The 18,654-nt window shown below is 43.8% G+C and overlaps 1 protein-coding gene across 1 annotated transcript in view; it reads left to right on the top strand.

The window, feature by feature from the left end:
• Positions 1-18,654, top strand: part of ARHGEF33 (Rho guanine nucleotide exchange factor 33) — a 166,856-nt gene that overhangs the window by 127,211 nt on the left and 20,991 nt on the right. Inside the window, exons 10-14 of the mRNA XM_088477650.1 lie at positions 6,714-6,797; positions 10,986-11,069; positions 14,588-14,736; positions 16,943-17,110; positions 17,671-18,433. Coding sequence (XP_088333776.1) covers positions 6,714-6,797; positions 10,986-11,069; positions 14,588-14,736; positions 16,943-17,110; positions 17,671-18,433 — 1,248 coding nt within the window. The remainder of the gene's footprint in view (positions 1-6,713; positions 6,798-10,985; positions 11,070-14,587; positions 14,737-16,942; positions 17,111-17,670; positions 18,434-18,654) is intronic.

The raw sequence follows: 18,654 nt of genomic DNA, 5'->3' as shown, positions 1-18,654 counted from the left end.
CCATTCAGCGACTGCGTGCCGAAGACTGGAGCGCCAGCAAACACTCTTGAACCTACCCCGCCATCACCTGAAGCAAGAGGTTGTGACGCGGTGGAACTCAACCCTCTATATGCTTCAGAGGATGGAGGAGCAGCAAAAGGCCATACAAGCCTATACATCCACCTATGACATAGGCAAAGGAGGGGGTATGCACCTGACTCAAGCACAGTGGAGAATGATTTCCGTGTTGTGCAAGGTTCTCCAGCCCTTCGAACTTGCCACACGTGAAGTCAGTTCAGACACAGCCAGCTTGAGTCAGGTCATTCCCCTCATCAGGCTTTTGCAGAAGCAGCTGGAGAAAGTGAAGGAGGAGCTAAGACGGAGCGATTCCGCTCGGCATGTGGGACTTGTGGATGAAGCCCTTCATTCGCTTTGCCAGGATTCCAGGGTGGTCAATCTGTTGAAATCAGACCACTACATTTTGGCCACCGTGCTTGATCCTAGGTTTAAAGCCTATGTGGTGTCTCTCTTTCCGGCTGACACAAGCCTGCAGAGGTGCAAAGACCTGCTGGTGAACACACTGTCAGCTGAAGCGGAACGTGACACGTCAACGGCTCCTTCTTCATTTTCTCCCGCAACTGGGGCTGCCAGGAAAAAACTTAGGTATCCTAAGCAACCCGCTGGCGGTGATGCAGGGCAGGCAGGACCAAGTTTGGACATCTGGTCCGGACTGAAGGACCTGGCAACAATTTCTGACATGTCTACTGTCACTGCATATGATACTGTCACCATTGACAGAATGGTGGAGGATTACATCGGTGACAGCATCCAAGTAGGCATGTCAGACAGTCCATACCTGTACTGGCAGGAAAAAGAGGCAATTTGGAGGCCCCTGTACAAGCTGGCTCTATTTTACCTGAGTTGCCCCCCCTCCAGTGTGTATTCCGAAAGAGTGTTTAGTGCAGCCGGGAACCTTGTCAGCGAAAGGCGTAGGAGGTTGCTTCCACAGAATGTGGAGAAGATGATGTTCATCAAAATGAATTATCAGCTCTTCCAGGGAGACCAGCCTCCAGAAGGTACAGAGGGACCTGTGGTGGTGGATTCAAGTGGGGACGAGTTAATACTTTGTGAGGATGAGGATGTACACACTGAAGAGGGTGAGGAATCGGTGGATGAGGAGGATGAGGATGACATCTTGCCTCCGTAGAGCCAGTTTGTGCAGGGACACATTAATTGCCAGCTTGTTTTGTGGGGGCCCAAACGAACCAATCATTTCAGCCACAGTTGTGTGGCAGACCCTGGCGCTGAAATGATTGATTTGTTAAAGTGTGCATGTCCTGTTTATACAACATAAGGGTGGGTGGGAGGGCCCAAGGACAATTCCATCTTGCACTTCTTTTTTTTCTTTGCATTATGTACAGTTTGGGGCCTAGTTTTTCTAACTGCCATCCTGTCTGCCACTGCAGTGTCACTCCTAGATGGGTCACGTGTTTGTGCCGCCCACTCGTGTCGCTTAGCATAGTCATCCAGCTACCTCGGTGCAACCTTTTGGACATGAAAACACTATTGTGAGGTGTGAGGTGTTCAGAATAGACTGGAAATGAGTGGAAATTAAGGTTATTGAGGTTAATAATAGCATAGGAGCAGAGAAACCAACAAATTCTGTGATTTTAGCTGTTTTTATGCTTTTTTTAAAAAAAATACAGATCCAAAACACAAAACCCAGAACCCAAAACACGGAAGGGTGGTTTTGGCAAAACCAATCCAGATCCAAAACACGAAGAAAGATCCAGATCCAAAACCAAAACACAAAACACGAAAAGTGGCCGGTGCACACCCCTAATATATATACACATATATATATATATATATATATATATTACAATAAATGACAAAGGCGCCTCCTTTTGCAAACAAGTGCAAATGCCACCAATGTGAATGAATGCAACATAGAAGTTGATTGAGCTTATCTCAAAGTATTATAGATCTACACAAAGTCATCCACATAACGAATATTTTTCATGGATTTAATAGAACTCCAAAAAATACATACAAGAAAAAACAAACTAACGTAATGCAGATGGTTTTTGCAAAAAATAACAGCACATAAAGGTATAAAATTGCCCGCACAATAATTTAGAGAAAATTATAGCTTTTCTGAAGATACGGGTGCCCTCCGCAGAAATGTAATAATGAGCACTAGGGGAACGGCAGCACTCCACGAAAACAAACACGTATTAAAGCTGGGTCCGAAGACTACTGATATTTACTTCAACGTTTCAGTCTGAGATAGACTTTTGTCAGGAAGAATACAGAACAGTAAACATAACTTACCTATATGTTATACATACACCAATAATGCAGTGTCCGGAATCCATTGGAGTCAGCGCCTGACGTCACGGCGTCGCACGGCACAGCGGGCGCGGCATCTGGCGCACAAGACTCACTATGGTAACGAAGATAACGACTGAGTGATACCTACACCAAACAAAATAAACAATGTTAACAAACTAATCGACAGATCATACAAGGCTATAATGTAAGGGATCACCACATGGGGCAACAAATGTAAATAGCAAAGTGTATACAGTACAAACACTGATGCTATATATAAAAAAGATGTATATAGAAAAATGTACAGAACAATACTGTGGAGAATCAAAACAGTAAGACGGGGACCGTGGAATAATTAGCCAAAGCACGACAATGAGATGGTCTCATTTAACCCTAAACTGTGTTCAAGTTGTGAATCCAGCGTGCCTCTGCCTGTAATAATTTTTTTGATTGATCACCTCAAATTATCAGTGATGTGGTTGATCATTTTGTAACGTAGGGTAGAAACGTTGTGTCTATACTCCTTAAAGTGACGGGCCACAGGCTGCTCATTATTCTTACCCAAAAGGGCTTGTCTAATGGCAGACCTGTGGAGCGCCATCCGTTCACGAAATTGCCTCATTGTTTTCTCTACATACGGAAGTCCGCAAGGACATCTGATGCAGTAAACCACAAATTGACTTGTACAAAACTATCCCCCAGTTCAAGAAAACTACATGTGGTGCAGCCCAGGCACTTGTAGTTTTGTAATAGTCAAAAAATGGGTCTGGGGTTTAGATATACACTTCTCTAACGGAACACTCTCTGGTAACGGGTTGTTGCTTGTTTTGGGGGATTCTCCTGATTCATCTCTTAAGCTGGCCACACATCTAAAGATTATCTGTCCAACCAGCCAACTAGTTGATTGGTTGGATTGAAAATCTGGTAAGGAATACAATCAGCAATTTGCTCCCAAACGCCGGAAAATGGACAAAAACTGCTGTTTGAACAAATAGTTTAGATCAAACATTTAACAAACTTGTCTGAACGATCATTTTCATCTTTTTTTCTGGCATTTAGGAGCAAATTGCTGATCAGCAGTTACTCCCATACGTTACCAGATTTTCATTCCAACCAATCAACTAGTTGGCTGGTTGGATGTAAGTTGGTCTAGTGTGTGGCCAGCTTTAGGCTGGACTAGAAGATAGCGATGCTATTATGCTAAAATCTGTTAAGGTTCTGCTACAGTCGGGACTGAAACGCAGGAGGCCTTATGCTTTACTGTTCAGTGCTATTTTTCATGACAATGATGCCACTCCTTGGTTCCCTCTTGAGACAGGTGCCGTTTATACCCTTCTTAACTTTGGATATCCAAGCTAATGTTTTCCTGTCAGTCCACAGCCTTCTAGAAATGGACTTCCGTCTTATTAAGGCACCTTCATGAAAGCCCACCTAGTGTTATAGCTTCTCTGAGTTGGGTGCATCCCTATATGGGGGATGGCCCAGGTCTCTTGCCTGTATGCTAGCTCTTCTTCTGATGAGATCCTTAGGTTCTTGCACTCTTGGTATGGCTGTGGCTGCCGTGTTTTTCAGGCGCTAGGTTATCCAGGTGGTTTTTCCTACTATGTTTCATACCAGGAAGCTGGTACCAACTGCATGCTTCCATCACTTTTGGAAGTAGTCTGTCGTTAGCGAATCCCGGGGGTTTGGTCGTTTCTTCCAGACGAGGTGGACGCTGGTTTCGCCTGGGCTTGCTGAAGGGTTCAGGTTTCCGTTTTATCTATCTGTTTCCAGAATGGGTTATCCTGCTATCTGAGCCATCTGCAGGATGTTGTAGTCTCTGATCTCTCTTGGTTCAGCCTCCGCTTCTGCCCTGGAGAATCTCTACTCGTTTTGGACTTCCTATGATTCAGCCCTTCCGCTGGTTGGAACCTCTTCCTTATATGGGCTGCAAGAATTATCCTGGCTGACTGTTTGTAGTTGGCTCTGGCCTTCATGTATACTCTGTTGCTAGAGTATTCTGGGACCGGTACAGGTCTAAATATATATAGATGTGTATATATATTTATCTATATACTTTTACTGCCCGGCAGTGTTGGGATTCTGTTGTCAGAGTAGGTTTCTCGAGTTGTTTCCCTTCTCCTACTGACTCTTGTTGGTGCTCTCTGTTTCCAAGGATCAGGGATTGTCTGATCCTATTAAAATTACAGTGTTCTGAGGAAGCTCCTCCACGGTTCGCGACTACAGTCGCCGTTTCTCCTGTTTCCTTCAGCTTAGGCTGGGAGTTTGTGAAATTATCTGCGGCTGTCCTGCGCTGAGTTCTGATTCTCTCCAATGCTCTGTGGCATTGCTCCTCAGCTCTTGTTTTTCAAATATTTGTTGTCCTACTGTCAATGTGCGGTGGTCCCTGATTTGGTTGGCCGCTAGGTAGGCAAGTTTCTCAGCGCTTCCCACATGGGAGGTTAGCTTTGGGACGTTCCCATTGTCTATGCTCCAATGTCCCCTAGTGGATGAAGAAGAAAATAGCTACTTACCAATAAATTCCTTTCTCCAATTCCACAGGGGACACTGAACGCCCATCCAGCGCTGCTTACATGCATTATTTTCTAGTTGGACTGCGGTTCCTCTGCTTTATATTGTTGTGTGACTGCATGTGTTCCCTGCAGTGGGTCACTCTGTTTTCCTTCAGTTGGTCTTTTTCCATTCTGTGGACTTCTCCTTTTCCTCGTCTTCCTGTTGTCCTCCGTCTCCTCTCAGGCTCAGGGCCTGATTCAGACCCGCTCGCGAGCACTGAGCGCTTGCAAGTGGGTCGATGGTGGCCCAGTGCGCATGCGCACGATAGAGCCGGCTCCGTCATGCGCATGCGCGAGACCCGGATAGCAACGGGCAAGCCATCGCTCCAGGTCTCGTACCAAAGGGGGCGTGCTGTCGATGTTGAGTGACAGCACGCCCTTTGGTGGGTCATGCCCCCTGGCCCGCCCCCTTTGGTGGGCGGGCCAGGGGGCATGGCTGGTAAGACGGAGGCGTTCCCATGGGAACGCCTACCGTCTGGGGCCGGCCCCACTGACATCACAGGTGATGTCAGTGGGAGTGCTTTCGGCTCTGGTAGAGCCGAAAGCACTCTAGGGCTTGCAGCAACGAGACCCTACCACAAGGGTCTCGTCACAAGCCCGACCATCTTCCTGGCTGCTCGCTATAGCTGTGGGTATTCACCCACAACTATGCGAGCGGCCAGGAGGCCTCTCTAAAAAAACAGCAGGCCGGCCCTGATTCAGAGTGAGCGCTCTGTCAGAGCGTCCGGCTCTGAATCAGGCCCTCAGTTTCTTAACTGGGGCTGGTGGTCATAGAGGGGGAGGAGCCAGTCACACTTCTAGATTATTTAAAGTGCCAAACTCTACCCTACCACCATCTATACCCCATTGTCTATGCTCCAGTGTCCCCTGTTGAGAAAGGGATTTATCTGTAAGTACCAAAATCCTATTATTTGTTGTTAACCGCCGAAACCGGGTGTTTTCGGGGATTATACCTCAAATATAGAATGATAATTGGGCCCCATAATCTTAATTTGTGTGTAGACCGTGACATGTAACACTAGATACATTATCTAATTGCAGCAGTTTGGATAGTAAAATGAACACTTCTTTCTGCCTCCAGGTGTTGTGACACAGCTATTCCGGTTCCACAGTTTTTCCATTAAGTTGTAGTCAGACAACCTCACACAGCAGTGTGTATCTCCCGAAGCACAGAGGGCCTGATTCATTACCGTTCGCAACTGCGATTACGCATGCAATCGGCCGATTGTTGCATACTGCGCATGCGTAATCGCTGTGACTACGCATACCTATTGCAAGGTGATTGACAGGAAGTGCTGTTTCTGGGAGGTGACAGGTGGTGGTCAGGGAAACGCAGGCGTTCCAGTACGTTTGAATGCCATTGCATGGGCAGCCTGAGCTCTCATAGCGTGCGTGGAAGGTCAGAGCTTGTGCAAGTGTGCGTGAGGCTGCGGTAGTACTCAATTGTACCTATGGTTTCGCAGTCTTGCTAAACATTATGGATGTGTGTAAGGTAAAGTAGTTGCCCTTATGTTGTGCTGCGGCGACATAGCGATCGCAATGGATTAGCATACTATCGCAGTTGAACTGCATGCGTAATCGCTATTGCAATCGCAGTTGCGATCGGTAGTGAATCAGGCTTAGGTCCTCTGCTATTATACTAATTTGGGGAGGTTGAGGGTTAAAACAATACATTGTCTGGCTCTCCGATTGATCTCACCTACGCAGGTAGGTTCAGAGACCCTGCCTCTGACATAACTGCTTATGTTTTCATGAAGACAAACTAGAAATGATACTGGAGTTTTTATATAACAGGCATGTTAATGGAAACGCTTTATGTTATACATATATATTCCTTTTTCTTTCAAGAATAACTTTTTGGACTACTATGTTGCATACATGAAAGACTTACCAGAGAGTATATCCGTGATCCATATTGTGGTTCTAAAAGAGGTAAGTCTGTTGTGCATAGCAACACATTGTCATATTTCCCAAGCATTAACTATACTAAAAGAAACTATTGTAATGTAAAATACTACATTTTGTTCATAAGTCTTTCGTGTGTATTTCTGTGTGGAGTGAGCGCCATACATGCTATTAATTGGATTATGTAAATTAAAGTGTTTGCATTTAAGGGTATTGTGAGTATTTTATTGGATTGGTTGGTTACACATGATGGAGCTGATTCAGAGGCAAGAGGTAATGCAGACGGTTCCCGTGGATATCAGCTTTCTGCTCATGTCCAAATCAGACTTAGGCACATGGGCGGAGTTCGCTAGTATTTATAGACTGATCCATCTGTTGCGGGACCACACTATTCTTCATTTGGGTTTTTCTGGGCAGTAACCATGCGATTGCACAGAACGGATCCGTCTCATGGAAGTTTGTCGGCTGACTTTGGTGCTATTTCATAGTCTGCGGACGAAGATAGGATGTCTGTATACCTGAATTATTTGCCACTGGAATGGGTCTGGTGTAAGTAACCAAACTAATGATGATGGCTGCGGCCGTAAGAACAGTGGCGGAGATGTATGAAGGGGCTTTACGGGATTTAGGGGTGTCAGCACACGTTATGTGCACTGATACCACTAATCCCCAATGTATTTATGTGGGATTGAGTGTTAAATGACAGGAGCGCTATGCGCCCCCGTCATTACCGGCACTGATATCTACAAAATAGTGCGCCGATGTGCCAGCCAATGTATGAACGGTCAGTGGTACCCCACCATAGCAGTGCGGTGGATGCTGGGTTCCGGGCTGTGTGCACAGGAGATCTCGCGATGCTTGCAAGATCTCGTGCATAACTGCATACCCACTGGAGATGGTCGTTAGGTGAGACACAGTGCATCAGCACTAGGCTTAAGCGCTGTGGGTTCTGGCAGAGATCACTGGAGGTGGAGTTTTCACTCTCCCACTCCAGCAGACGAGATGTTAATACATCTCGTCGACACTGCTTCCTGCTTCGCCACAGTAAAGCAGGGAGAGCTATAGCGGCATGATCCATGCCACTATAATACACCTTCCCCAGTGGGTGGGATAGGCTTCCACATGCAGCCACACAGTATTCTTAGTATACACAGTTGGATTCTCACATTACCACAATGTAGTAAGCAGGCAGCCACAGTCAGATGAAAAAGCAGCTGCAGATGCATCTGACTTAGGATCAACCTGATATATCAACATGGCAATTTTCAGATGGATAATATGCTGGTTATTTCCAGTTGTGTAATATGCTGGGCATTTTCCAGCTCTGTCATATGCTGGTCATTTCCAGCTGTGTAATATGCTGGTCATTTTCCAGCTGTGTAATATGCTGGTCATTTTCCAGCTGTATAATATACTGGTAATTTCCAGCTGTGTAATATGCTGGTCATTTTCTAGCTGTGTAAGGAATCGGTGTGATATCCCAGCGGCCACATTGCCGGGATTTCCAATCCCGTCAGTGGCAGCCCGACAAAACAGCAGAGCCCGGCAGCGGAAGCCCGACAGCACTGGAAATCCCGATCGTCCTAGGTAAGTATCTACTAACCTAACCCCCCTAACCCTAACCCTCCTTAGGGGTGCCTAACCCTAACCTCCCCCCTGTGCCTAACCCTAATCCCCCCTCTAAGTACCTAACCCTAACCCCCCCTTCCCCGCTGCCTCAATCTAAGTCCCCCGGAGGGGTGCCTAACCCTATCCCCTCCCCGGGGGTGCCTAACCCTCCCTCCCCCTAGCCTCACCCTAAGTCCCCCCTGAGAGCCCTAAACCTAACCCTTCTCCCCCGCGAGGCTGTCCGTTGGCGGCGCCCGGCATCCCTTCGATCGGAATGCCGGACGCCGGTCTCCCGGCGTCGGAAAAATTACAGGCATCTAGATTTAGACGCCTGTCATTTAACCCTCACCGGGATAATGCAGTCGGGAAGCCGGCTGTAGCGCTTACGTCAGCCGGCTTCCCGATTGCATCCCCTGTGTAATATGCTGTCATTTTTCAGCTGTGTAATATGCTGGTCATTTCCAGCTGTGTAATATACAGTACTGGTCATTGCCAGCTGTGGAATACGCTGGTCATTTCCAGCTGTGTAATATGCTGCTCCATGGGTAGGTGTGATAGAGAAGGAACGTAGCGTCAGATTTACACTAAGGTCTAGGGACATTTAGCTATACCAGTGTAGGTGTAACATGAGCCTACATAACGGTTAGGCCGGGTACAGATTAGGCAATATATTGGACAATATGTCATTTTGAAGCAAATTGGAACAACATATCGTCCACATCACATAGTGTGTACACTCAATCGGGCATTCACGTGCATTGTCCAACGCATCTTCACATCTGATGTGCTGCACGTCAGATGGGAAGATGTCATGAAGGATCGAGCAGTGTGTACGCCCAACTGGAAGACCACAAGCTATATTGGTCCAATCTTTCCTCTGGTGTCAAACATTGGAACGCCACCATCAAAGATAAAGACACTACCATTGGAACAAAAACATTGATGGTTAGTAACCATCGGATTCCAATGTCTGTCCCTGAGCTGAACCTGCACCGGACTTCGGCCACCTCCCCTGAGCTGAACCTGCACCGGACTTTGGCCACCTCTCCTCCACTGTGAAGTTCTCCCTCTCCAGCATGTTCCCACTCAGCCACGCACCCTTGTTGAACAGAAGGCACCTCCCATGGAAGTCCCGGTGAAGACGCTCAACAGGAAGCCCAGAAAATACAGGGCACATTGTGCAAAGAGGACATTGCTTATCATCATGTTCAGCAGCTGGTCAGGGGTGCACGTGGAGGTTGCAGAAATATCCACAGGTGCCCCAGCCCAGGGGACATGTTGCTGAGAATGATTATGATAGCTGCAATACAAATCTCTCATCCATTATCCTCCTGCCCTTCCCAGCACATCCCAGGGGCCGGGCCCCAGCCAGCTGCAGTGCAGCAGTAGAGGGGGTTGTGGTGACTCAGGTGATATGCAGGGGACAGGAGTGAGAAGCAGGGAACTGTGGTGAGACACGGGACTGTGGTGATATGGCGTAGTTTGCTATGAGATGCAGGGGGCTATGGTGAGATGAAATTGCTCCCTTGTATAGCCAGGGTGGGTCACTAGTTGAGTATAAAAGTATGTGTTACAGATGAAGCAATGTCTCTTGAAATTGCATTCCATTGCCTACCCCTCCTCACACCATAATGGCCCTGATGCCGCTCGCAATGATGATGTTCAGAGTTGAGCAAATTTTTTGTTATTGAGTGAGCGTGAAAATCTTTATAAACTCCTATGGAGCATGCGTTACACTGTGTGTATGCACAAAGGCGCTGTTGCAGTTGAGATGCACAGTTGTCTTGGAAAAGAGCTGGGCGGTGACTGGGAGATGATTAAACAGATGCATGGAGATTGTCTGTCTTATGGGAGTGTCACAGTGTGTCTCTGAAGTACATAAACGCTCAATTGTTTACTCGGAGGCTCTACACCTGCTATTATAGGGATGGTGCAATCAGGGGCGCCGCGTGAGAGGGGAAAGGGAGCTGGGCTGCAGAGGGTCCAAGGAGGCTGCAGCAGTCTCCTCTCTCTCCTTGCAAGGTTTACAGAGGGGGGCGATCGCCACCTTGGATCTGCCCCTGGCTGAGGGGAACAAATCTGCCCCTTCCTAGTGCATGTTACAAATTTGGGAGAGGACGTCACGCCTCCCTGGATAATTCATGACCCCCATACCCAGGCCTGTCACTACTCTGGATGGCCCTGGTTGCAAGTTTCGATGGTGCCACAGATGGTGGCATCTAAAGATGCACTAGGCGGTATTACAGTGCCAACAGGCGGTCTTAGTGGACATCTCAGTCCTAACACATTCATACGCATGGATGTACACCAGGGAAGGGCTTGTAGCATAAAGTCACAGATGAGTGACCGCCAAATGACATAACCGCTGCCCCATCTGCTTCCACCTCTGAATCAGGCCCAATATGTGCAGATGCCTAACTTATATGGGCCAAGTCACATCCCAATCTACTGTAATTTACAGTGACTATACATACAGTATATACACTGGGTTTTTAATTGGGTATATTCTTTATTTTCCTATATAAAAATGAAAAAAAATACTTGCTGTGCCAAAAAGAACTGTGAATAAAACTATATTACATCTTGACATTCATGTTTTATGATTAGGCTGAAGAAGATATTAAGTCGGATCTGTACATTCTACTTTTTCATGTAGTTCAGCGTATCCCAGAATATCTTATCCTCTTGCAGGTGAGACCTATGAACCACTGCTTTCTGTACATGTCATCTGTAACATTTACAAAATATTATCAATAGCACAGGTGGGAAGAGAATAGCTTAGATGGTCACAACCCAATAGTCAGTCTGTATTTACTGCTCAATAGTGAAAAAGGTGATGTGATGTCTAACAATATTATCCATCATCCTTATAGTCAATGCTAAACTATCGGACATTAACCTTGTTTAGTAGACGCTGAAGAATCTTTCTCAATCAAAACATGCAACAGTCTTTTAAATGACAGTAGTAAGAAATAAAACTTTTCTGGCTTCCTTTAGAGGTTTACACCTTTACCTCTCACTTTCAATATAAATTTTTACCAGCATCAGAGCTGTCCCCATCAGGGCCAGATTAACAGTGGGGGGACTACATCTCCAAGCCTCCACATAAAAATAGATGGCAAGATGATGACCAGCCACGCAGCTGCCACATGCTCACCCATAAAACACAATTATTAAAATTGTATTTATATTTTCATAACCAAATGATGCAATTTTTCTACATTCATATATTTAGTGAGACATTGGGGCTGATAGTATAGAGGGTGTACACGCCCACATGGCACAGCCCACACCTCCTCCTCTACTCTCAATAGACCCTTGATCATTTTCAGCCCCAGACACATGTGGCTCTTAACCTTAATCCAATCCTGGTCCCCATACCTGTATATACCCATCTTACTTATTTTAATATTATATATGTGTTACTAATTTTTATTTTATTATTTTGGTATATTGGGCTGAAGGAGCCCAGTCCACTATCAGGCCAGATTAGGGTTACATGGGCCTGGGGCTAAAAAAAAAAGTTCAAGGGTCTATACTGAGTAGGGGGAGGACCGGTGCAGTGGGTGTGGTCATAGCTACATGGGTGTGTACACGCCCTACACTATCAGCCTCATTGTCTCCTTAAATACATAAAAAATTGAAACATATGAAGAATTCTGTGGAAAAGAAATAGAATTTTTATACTTAGAATTTACAGCTGACTGTGTGGCCAGCTAGGCAGCTGATCGTCAACATGCTGCCATGATGATGGGCCTAATTTTATGTGGAGGCCTGGAGTAGTAGCTCCATATGCCCCATTGTTAATCTGGCCCTATCCATTAAGTATACAGGGATCAATTGGGTGGCTCTGGGGCCTCATTTCAACACTCTGGGGCAGTTTTCACACCACTCTGATCTCCCTGCCATAGCGGAAATCAGTCCAAAGTATCTGTTGCTTGGGGTACCTGAGGATTTGTTACGGTTGGGGCACAGAGTGCAAGTGGGCGGAAATGTTGCTAAGCTTTTTATCTATTTAATTCTTTATTATCAGAATTTGTCCCCTCTACATGTAGTGCATGTTGGAAAACCCATTGAAATAAATGGTTCAATGTAATGAATGCTCCTGTGAGAAAAGCTGCTGATTAGTAAATATACCCCTCAGCCTTGTCTGCCCTGTGTATCCTGATATCTTTGATTACCCTGTGTCTGTATTGTTCAGTTATTATTGTTACCTCTCAATCGCTGCGATTCAATTCAAAGCGATGCTGAATAGCAGGGGAGGGAGCTCCCGGAGCTATTCAATTCAGCGCGTTGTTTAGTCTGACTAAAGGATTTCTTCTCGCACCCTCCTGAGGGTGCGAGGAGAAATCCGACTAATGTGCTGGCTGCGAGTCTGTTTTCCGGCTTAGCGGGGCGATAAAAGCCTCGTGGCCAGCACATTAGTCGGAAAATGCCGGTTCTCACAACTACACGCCCAGGTTAAATCACGAGAACCAGTATTCTCGGACTTAAAATAACGCTGAATTGAATAGCTACAGGAGCTCTCTTCCGGGGCTATTCACCATGGCTTTGAATTGAATCACGGCCATTGTCTTTCTGTCCAGGTCCTGATGTAGATCTCACATACTTTATGCAATCCATGTATTGAGGGCATCTGAGTACCTGAGGCAGTCCCGAGTAGAACAGTGGCTGAACATTTGCCCAAGAACGTGCTGAGAATTTTGTTGTTAGTGATTTGGATGTGTGGATTATTTTTCATCCCTATCCTTCTATTGTAGTAAACAGCAGCCACACAGGCTCTCCTAATCCTAAAAGGGATATCTCAACATCTATACACAATCACATAAATCAAAAACCACAAAATTTGGAACAGGAGATACACCAATAGGCGCTCTATGACAGAAAAAATACTTATGTAAGTGGTACAGATAGGTCCCTTGAATCAGGAAAGAAAATCTTTGTATACTTCTTTCTTAGGGATTCTTTAGATTTCATAGTTCATAGTAGTTCATAGTAGTGTCCCTCGTTGTGTGTTGAAAATAGAAAAACAAAAAGAACATATGTTGTGACATTTATTTTTCAAAACATCCCTTGATGACACTTACAGAATTAAAGAAACCTTGATATGACTGCAATATTCTCTGCTTTAGTGAGTGAATGGTACGCTGTACCCCATACTATCTAGAACACTTACAGTGTGGGATGGTTTACGCTAAAGATACCTTTACACGATTATAACAGTGTTTCTCTCTGTGAGTAGGGTACGCACTCCTGTACCCCTATAGTTCCTATCCTTGCATTGTTGGTCTCTCAGTTTTGTCCAATATCCTTGTGTCTATGTCCTTTTTATGAATGCACTGACTCTTAGTATTGATCCTTATATAGCTGATTACCTATTTAATATCAAAAAGGTATTGTGTGAACTATGCGCATAGCAGCCTGGATGCTTCAAATGTGCAAAAAAAAGGTTGTCACTTAACCCACAATATAGAAAATAAAAATATTTCCACACAGATGCGCCCTGGCGCTAATATTACCAACATAAGAATGTGATGACGAATACAATAATCGCACGTCTCTTCTAAAAAATCTGCAGTTAATCCAAGGGTTTCAGTATGTATGAATCCTCTCTTTAATCCTTCCCTTGTTCTTTATGCAAAAGTAGGCAAACAAAGCGAGTGTAAATCATGAAACCAGGTGTCCCTAGGAACAGGATTCCCTCATACAGGTAGACCCCTTAGAATGGCTCCCTCCCTACCAACACGTTTTGATACCAACGTGATACCTTGACAAAGATGCGTTGGTATCGCCAGGGCGCATCTGTGTGTAACTTTATTTTAATTACCTATTTAAGTTTGTGCCCTGTGCAGTTTGACTTATCGGGACGGACTCCTGATCCTAGTTTGTCCATTCTTTTTACATATTTGTTATATCTATCTTATGTTTATGAATCCCAGACACAGGCTGTCTGTATAATCTTTCCATTCACCTGTGATGTCCATTTATGTGAATTACTGCCCTGTAATTCCGTTCTCAGTGAGAGATCTACTTATTGTTACAGAATCTTAGCTTGATGCAATTTTCTATTTCTGCTCATTTTTCAATAATAAAGGGTTTCCATATATTGGGATACAGATGGGGAGGGGGTGCAGTTGAATCCCAATTTCTGACTGATAAACCCATTATAAATGTTGCATTATACCCGCTTTCTTCCTTCTTTTATGCAGAATATCCTGAAGTACACAGAACAGGAGCACCCGGACTATTACTTGCTGCTTGTTTGTGTCCAGCGGCTGCGTGTTTTTATTTCACATTATAGTGTTCTTTTCCAATACAACGAGGACTTGCTCATCCAGAAACGGAAAAAACTGAAAAAGTACGTTTTCACAGGGACACATATTACATGAAATTATATAAAATTACCATTTATCATGTGTGTGTCAAACAACAGATGCTAATAAATGTTATAGTGTAGGACTGTTAGTAAGGTGTGAACACTCAAATCCTCATAAGTGTATCTCCTTCTCCCTTCTTGAGATGCCAAGCATCATGAGATCTTATGTGCGTATAGTATTTGTGTAATGGCTCATCACCATAGAGGAGGAGTTTATGTTGTGAATGATCACCTGGAAAGTGGTGGTACAGAGTCAGATCCACATTTACAAATGTGGGAATTAGTTTAGGGTTCTCTACTTCCTGCTGTTCTTTCTAAACTACAGGGACTATCTTTCCTATTAATGTTCAGAAAAGCTGTCCACGCAAGCTGCAATAATATAGTGGTTATCACAACATTTTTGTAAAACCAGAACAATTCAGGTGATTAATGTATAAAATCAACAGGCCTATTATTATGCATGGCAAAAGATTTGGTCAGAAGAAGAACACATCACACAGTATTAAGGGAACACAGCAATCTAAGCCTTGGCTATTTGTGCTTTAGGAGAGATGTTATGTCCTGTGGTCATGGATTTTCTTACTTCAGCAATGTCATTTTAGCTCTGGTCCCGGTATGCAAGCAAGTGCTGGAGACTTTGGTCTCTGACAAGAAAGTACGGCCATATGACAAATTTCATACCAGGGATTTCATGTTTCTTTCCTCCAATCAGTAACTGATACACCAATGCACTACGATTTTGTATGAAAGGGTTTGTGTATGCATTACTAATATGGTTTCCTCCATCTAGAAAACCAAGAAAAGTAAGTATGCCATTCATAGTCTTGGAGCACATCATTGAGTCACCGGTACTGGCTTCCTAAATGTATTAAGTGACAATAAATAAATTTATTCTCTCTGATTTCCCCAAGATGTTCAGTACCATTGGTGAAATGCGTGTAAAGCCAATTCTACATATTTGTATTTATTAAATTCTTATTTTATTTAGTCTATTTATATTATATTTATTTTTCTACCTGTTTCAATTAATTATCTTTACTTAGTTATATTTTATATTGCATTCAAAATGTATATATTACATTCATTGATTGTTGAAGTCCTAATTAGTTTATGCCCTATATTCTTGTTTCTCTTGCCATTACCATTTTATTTGTATTTTTACTCTACTTATATTATTATATTCTCTTATGCCTAATATTTATAATATTATTACTATTTTGATCACTACTTCCTATATATCTGATATTCCCAGTATTCTATTTGTCTCACCCTCTCCCTCACTATTTATATTTACAACTACTTAAAGTTAAATCTTCACCAAAGTATTCACTTGCATTATCCACATAAATCTATAAAACTGTGTTTTCTAATTTTTCCGCATATCCATAAACCTTGTTTGTATCTTTTTCATCCAATATCCTCAATCTCTTACATTCTTGTCTATCACATATATCCATTTTTTACCCAATACTCTCTTGCTACATCAGTCCTGACTTGTCACTGTAACGCCCACTACACACCCATTACCTACTTCTACCAATCTCCCCTCTGTACCTCATCACTGTCTCCCAGTAACTGGACTTATTTTTGACATGCATTTTCATGCCACCATCCCTCTTGCCAATTCTTCTCCTTTCTCCGGCATCCATATCCAGGACATCCAGACATTCAGGCTGTGCTCAATGGCTAAGTATTCCTTCCGCCATTATAGGACCTGCTCCTGTCAGTGTAGATCTAGACCTCCTTCTGTCTGATGGCTGTTATTGCAGAATCTGTCTATGGTCCTTTCATTAGTGACACAAAAGATGCACAGGTGCTAGATTACAAGTGACCATCAATTGCGTCGTGCATTGTATAACATCTCTGCAGGGACAGTCAGTCTGAGCACACTGACACTGCAACATCTGTGAAATACATCATTTATCATGCAACAAACATGGTCATGGCATAGGTAGCAAAGACCCCCTCCTGAATGGAAATACGTGAGGTAATGGTTATGTCCATGCACAAAACAGGTGTGAAGAAAGGGCTTTGATCTGGTGGCCCTTTTTCAGTTGTCTTGAAAGGTAGATGAGCAATGCTGTTAGACAGTCATTTACAAACAATAATATATAAGAATACTCACTTGTTAAATGCTGTGTACAGTGAGTAGTTACTTCTGAATAAATGAAGATCTGATCTTTTCCAGGTCCTCTCTGATTAAGCTGTACAAAGGTCTTGCTTCCCAGTGCACTGTGACTGGCCAGGACATTCCTCCCAGTCTGACTAATTCTGCAAACATTAAGGAAAATACTGGCCAGTCTGAAGAGACGCTGCAGTCTTACACTATGGCACCAGGCTCCAATTCATCCGTCACGTAAGAAACCGAGATCCCTGGGAGCATGATGGGAGGTTATGATCAGCCGCCTTGTGTTTAGTATACTACACAAATATTATTTTACATGTAATACTAAAACTGTGAATATCTTATTCTGCAAAATTATTGCTGCTTATTGCAAAAAAAATTCAACTTACATACATACATGTAAAACATGTTTGACCTGAAATGAAACATTAGATCATTATTCAATATAATGGAATAAAATGGTAAAACTAACAGCCTCTTTTGATCTTTTAGATCATGTTTTACTGTCAGATGATGCTCGTTTGAGTTGTGTTTGGCCAAATGCAGATTCTATTTCTGCATATACAATAAATCGTCCCCTCTCTCTTATCATATCATTCAATATGAAAGCAATTTATGTACATTAAAATCAGTCAGCTAAAGCAAAGCATAGTTACTTTATGGGGGTTATATAGGAATAACATTTTCTTTTACTTAGTTATTACCTCCTAACAGCTAAGCAGTAATCATCAGGAATTCCCAGTGATGCTCTGGCCCAGTCACCCATGTCTACCCTGTATTTTATTTTTAAGGCATTTAGTTCCTCATGTTAAAAAGAGCAGACAAACTCCAGTGGAAACCATACAACCATTAAAATCGCCATTGGACTGGGAAGTTAATGGAAAAAAGCACGACAGGTCAGAGAACATCACAGCACCTTCTTTATTCGCTGGTGCTGACCAAGAACCCAATTCCCTGGTGACCCCACTGCAGTCCATTCCAGAGATGGAATATGAAAGTAATTCTGTAGATGCAATGCTTGATATGGAAAGATCCATGAGGACCTCATCCAATATCCTACCTGATAGTACATTTGCCCGCAATTATGAGGAATTTGAGTATGGTGGTGAAATAATAGGAGTGTCCACTCCATATGAAGAAGAAACATTTCCAAACAGGGCTCTTTTTGAGTCATGTTCTGCAGGTTCTTCAGAGTCCAGCCTGGATATTTGCTTCTTGAGGCCTATCAATTTCACACTTGAATCTAACAGGACAGAACGTTCCCAGCAGCCCTTAGCCAGAAGCTGCATTTCCCCCATAAGCAACAGCAGCTACAGGCATGAAGGAATCCATGTGAAACACAAACCCCTGAGCCGCTCTCTTAAGGAATTCCCTCGTAATCAAGAAACAATGTCGACCCGGTTATACAGCACCAGAAGCACAAATGCCAGCAGGATGCAGTTCAAGCAAGATCGAAGCTCCCAACCCCATGGCCTATCAGCTTCAGCCCGCAGCTCACATCGGCACTTCTATATTCCACAGAGACCACACGTAGAAAGTAGATCTTTACTAGAGGTAAGCATTCACCAACAGATGACTTATCGCTCAGTTCACCAATAGACTATCAATATGCATTCAAGGTTGAATTAGTTTGAGTATGTTGTATAAAATAGGGATCCTAGGGTTAGTGTGTGATTTTGCAATATTATTAACATGTTATGCTGCATACTCACGGTCAGATTTTGTTTCAGATATGAACGATAACAATTGTAAAAATCACTCAATCGTTCATCGAC

Source organism: Taudactylus pleione, unplaced genomic scaffold, assembly GCF_031769625.1.
Source record: "Taudactylus pleione unplaced genomic scaffold, aTauple2 ptg000201l, whole genome shotgun sequence".
Classification (NCBI taxonomy): Eukaryota; Metazoa; Chordata; class Amphibia; order Anura; family Myobatrachidae; genus Taudactylus; species Taudactylus pleione.
The sequence above is the reverse complement of the archived record's forward strand: the minus strand, read 5'-3'. Positions and strand labels throughout refer to the sequence as shown.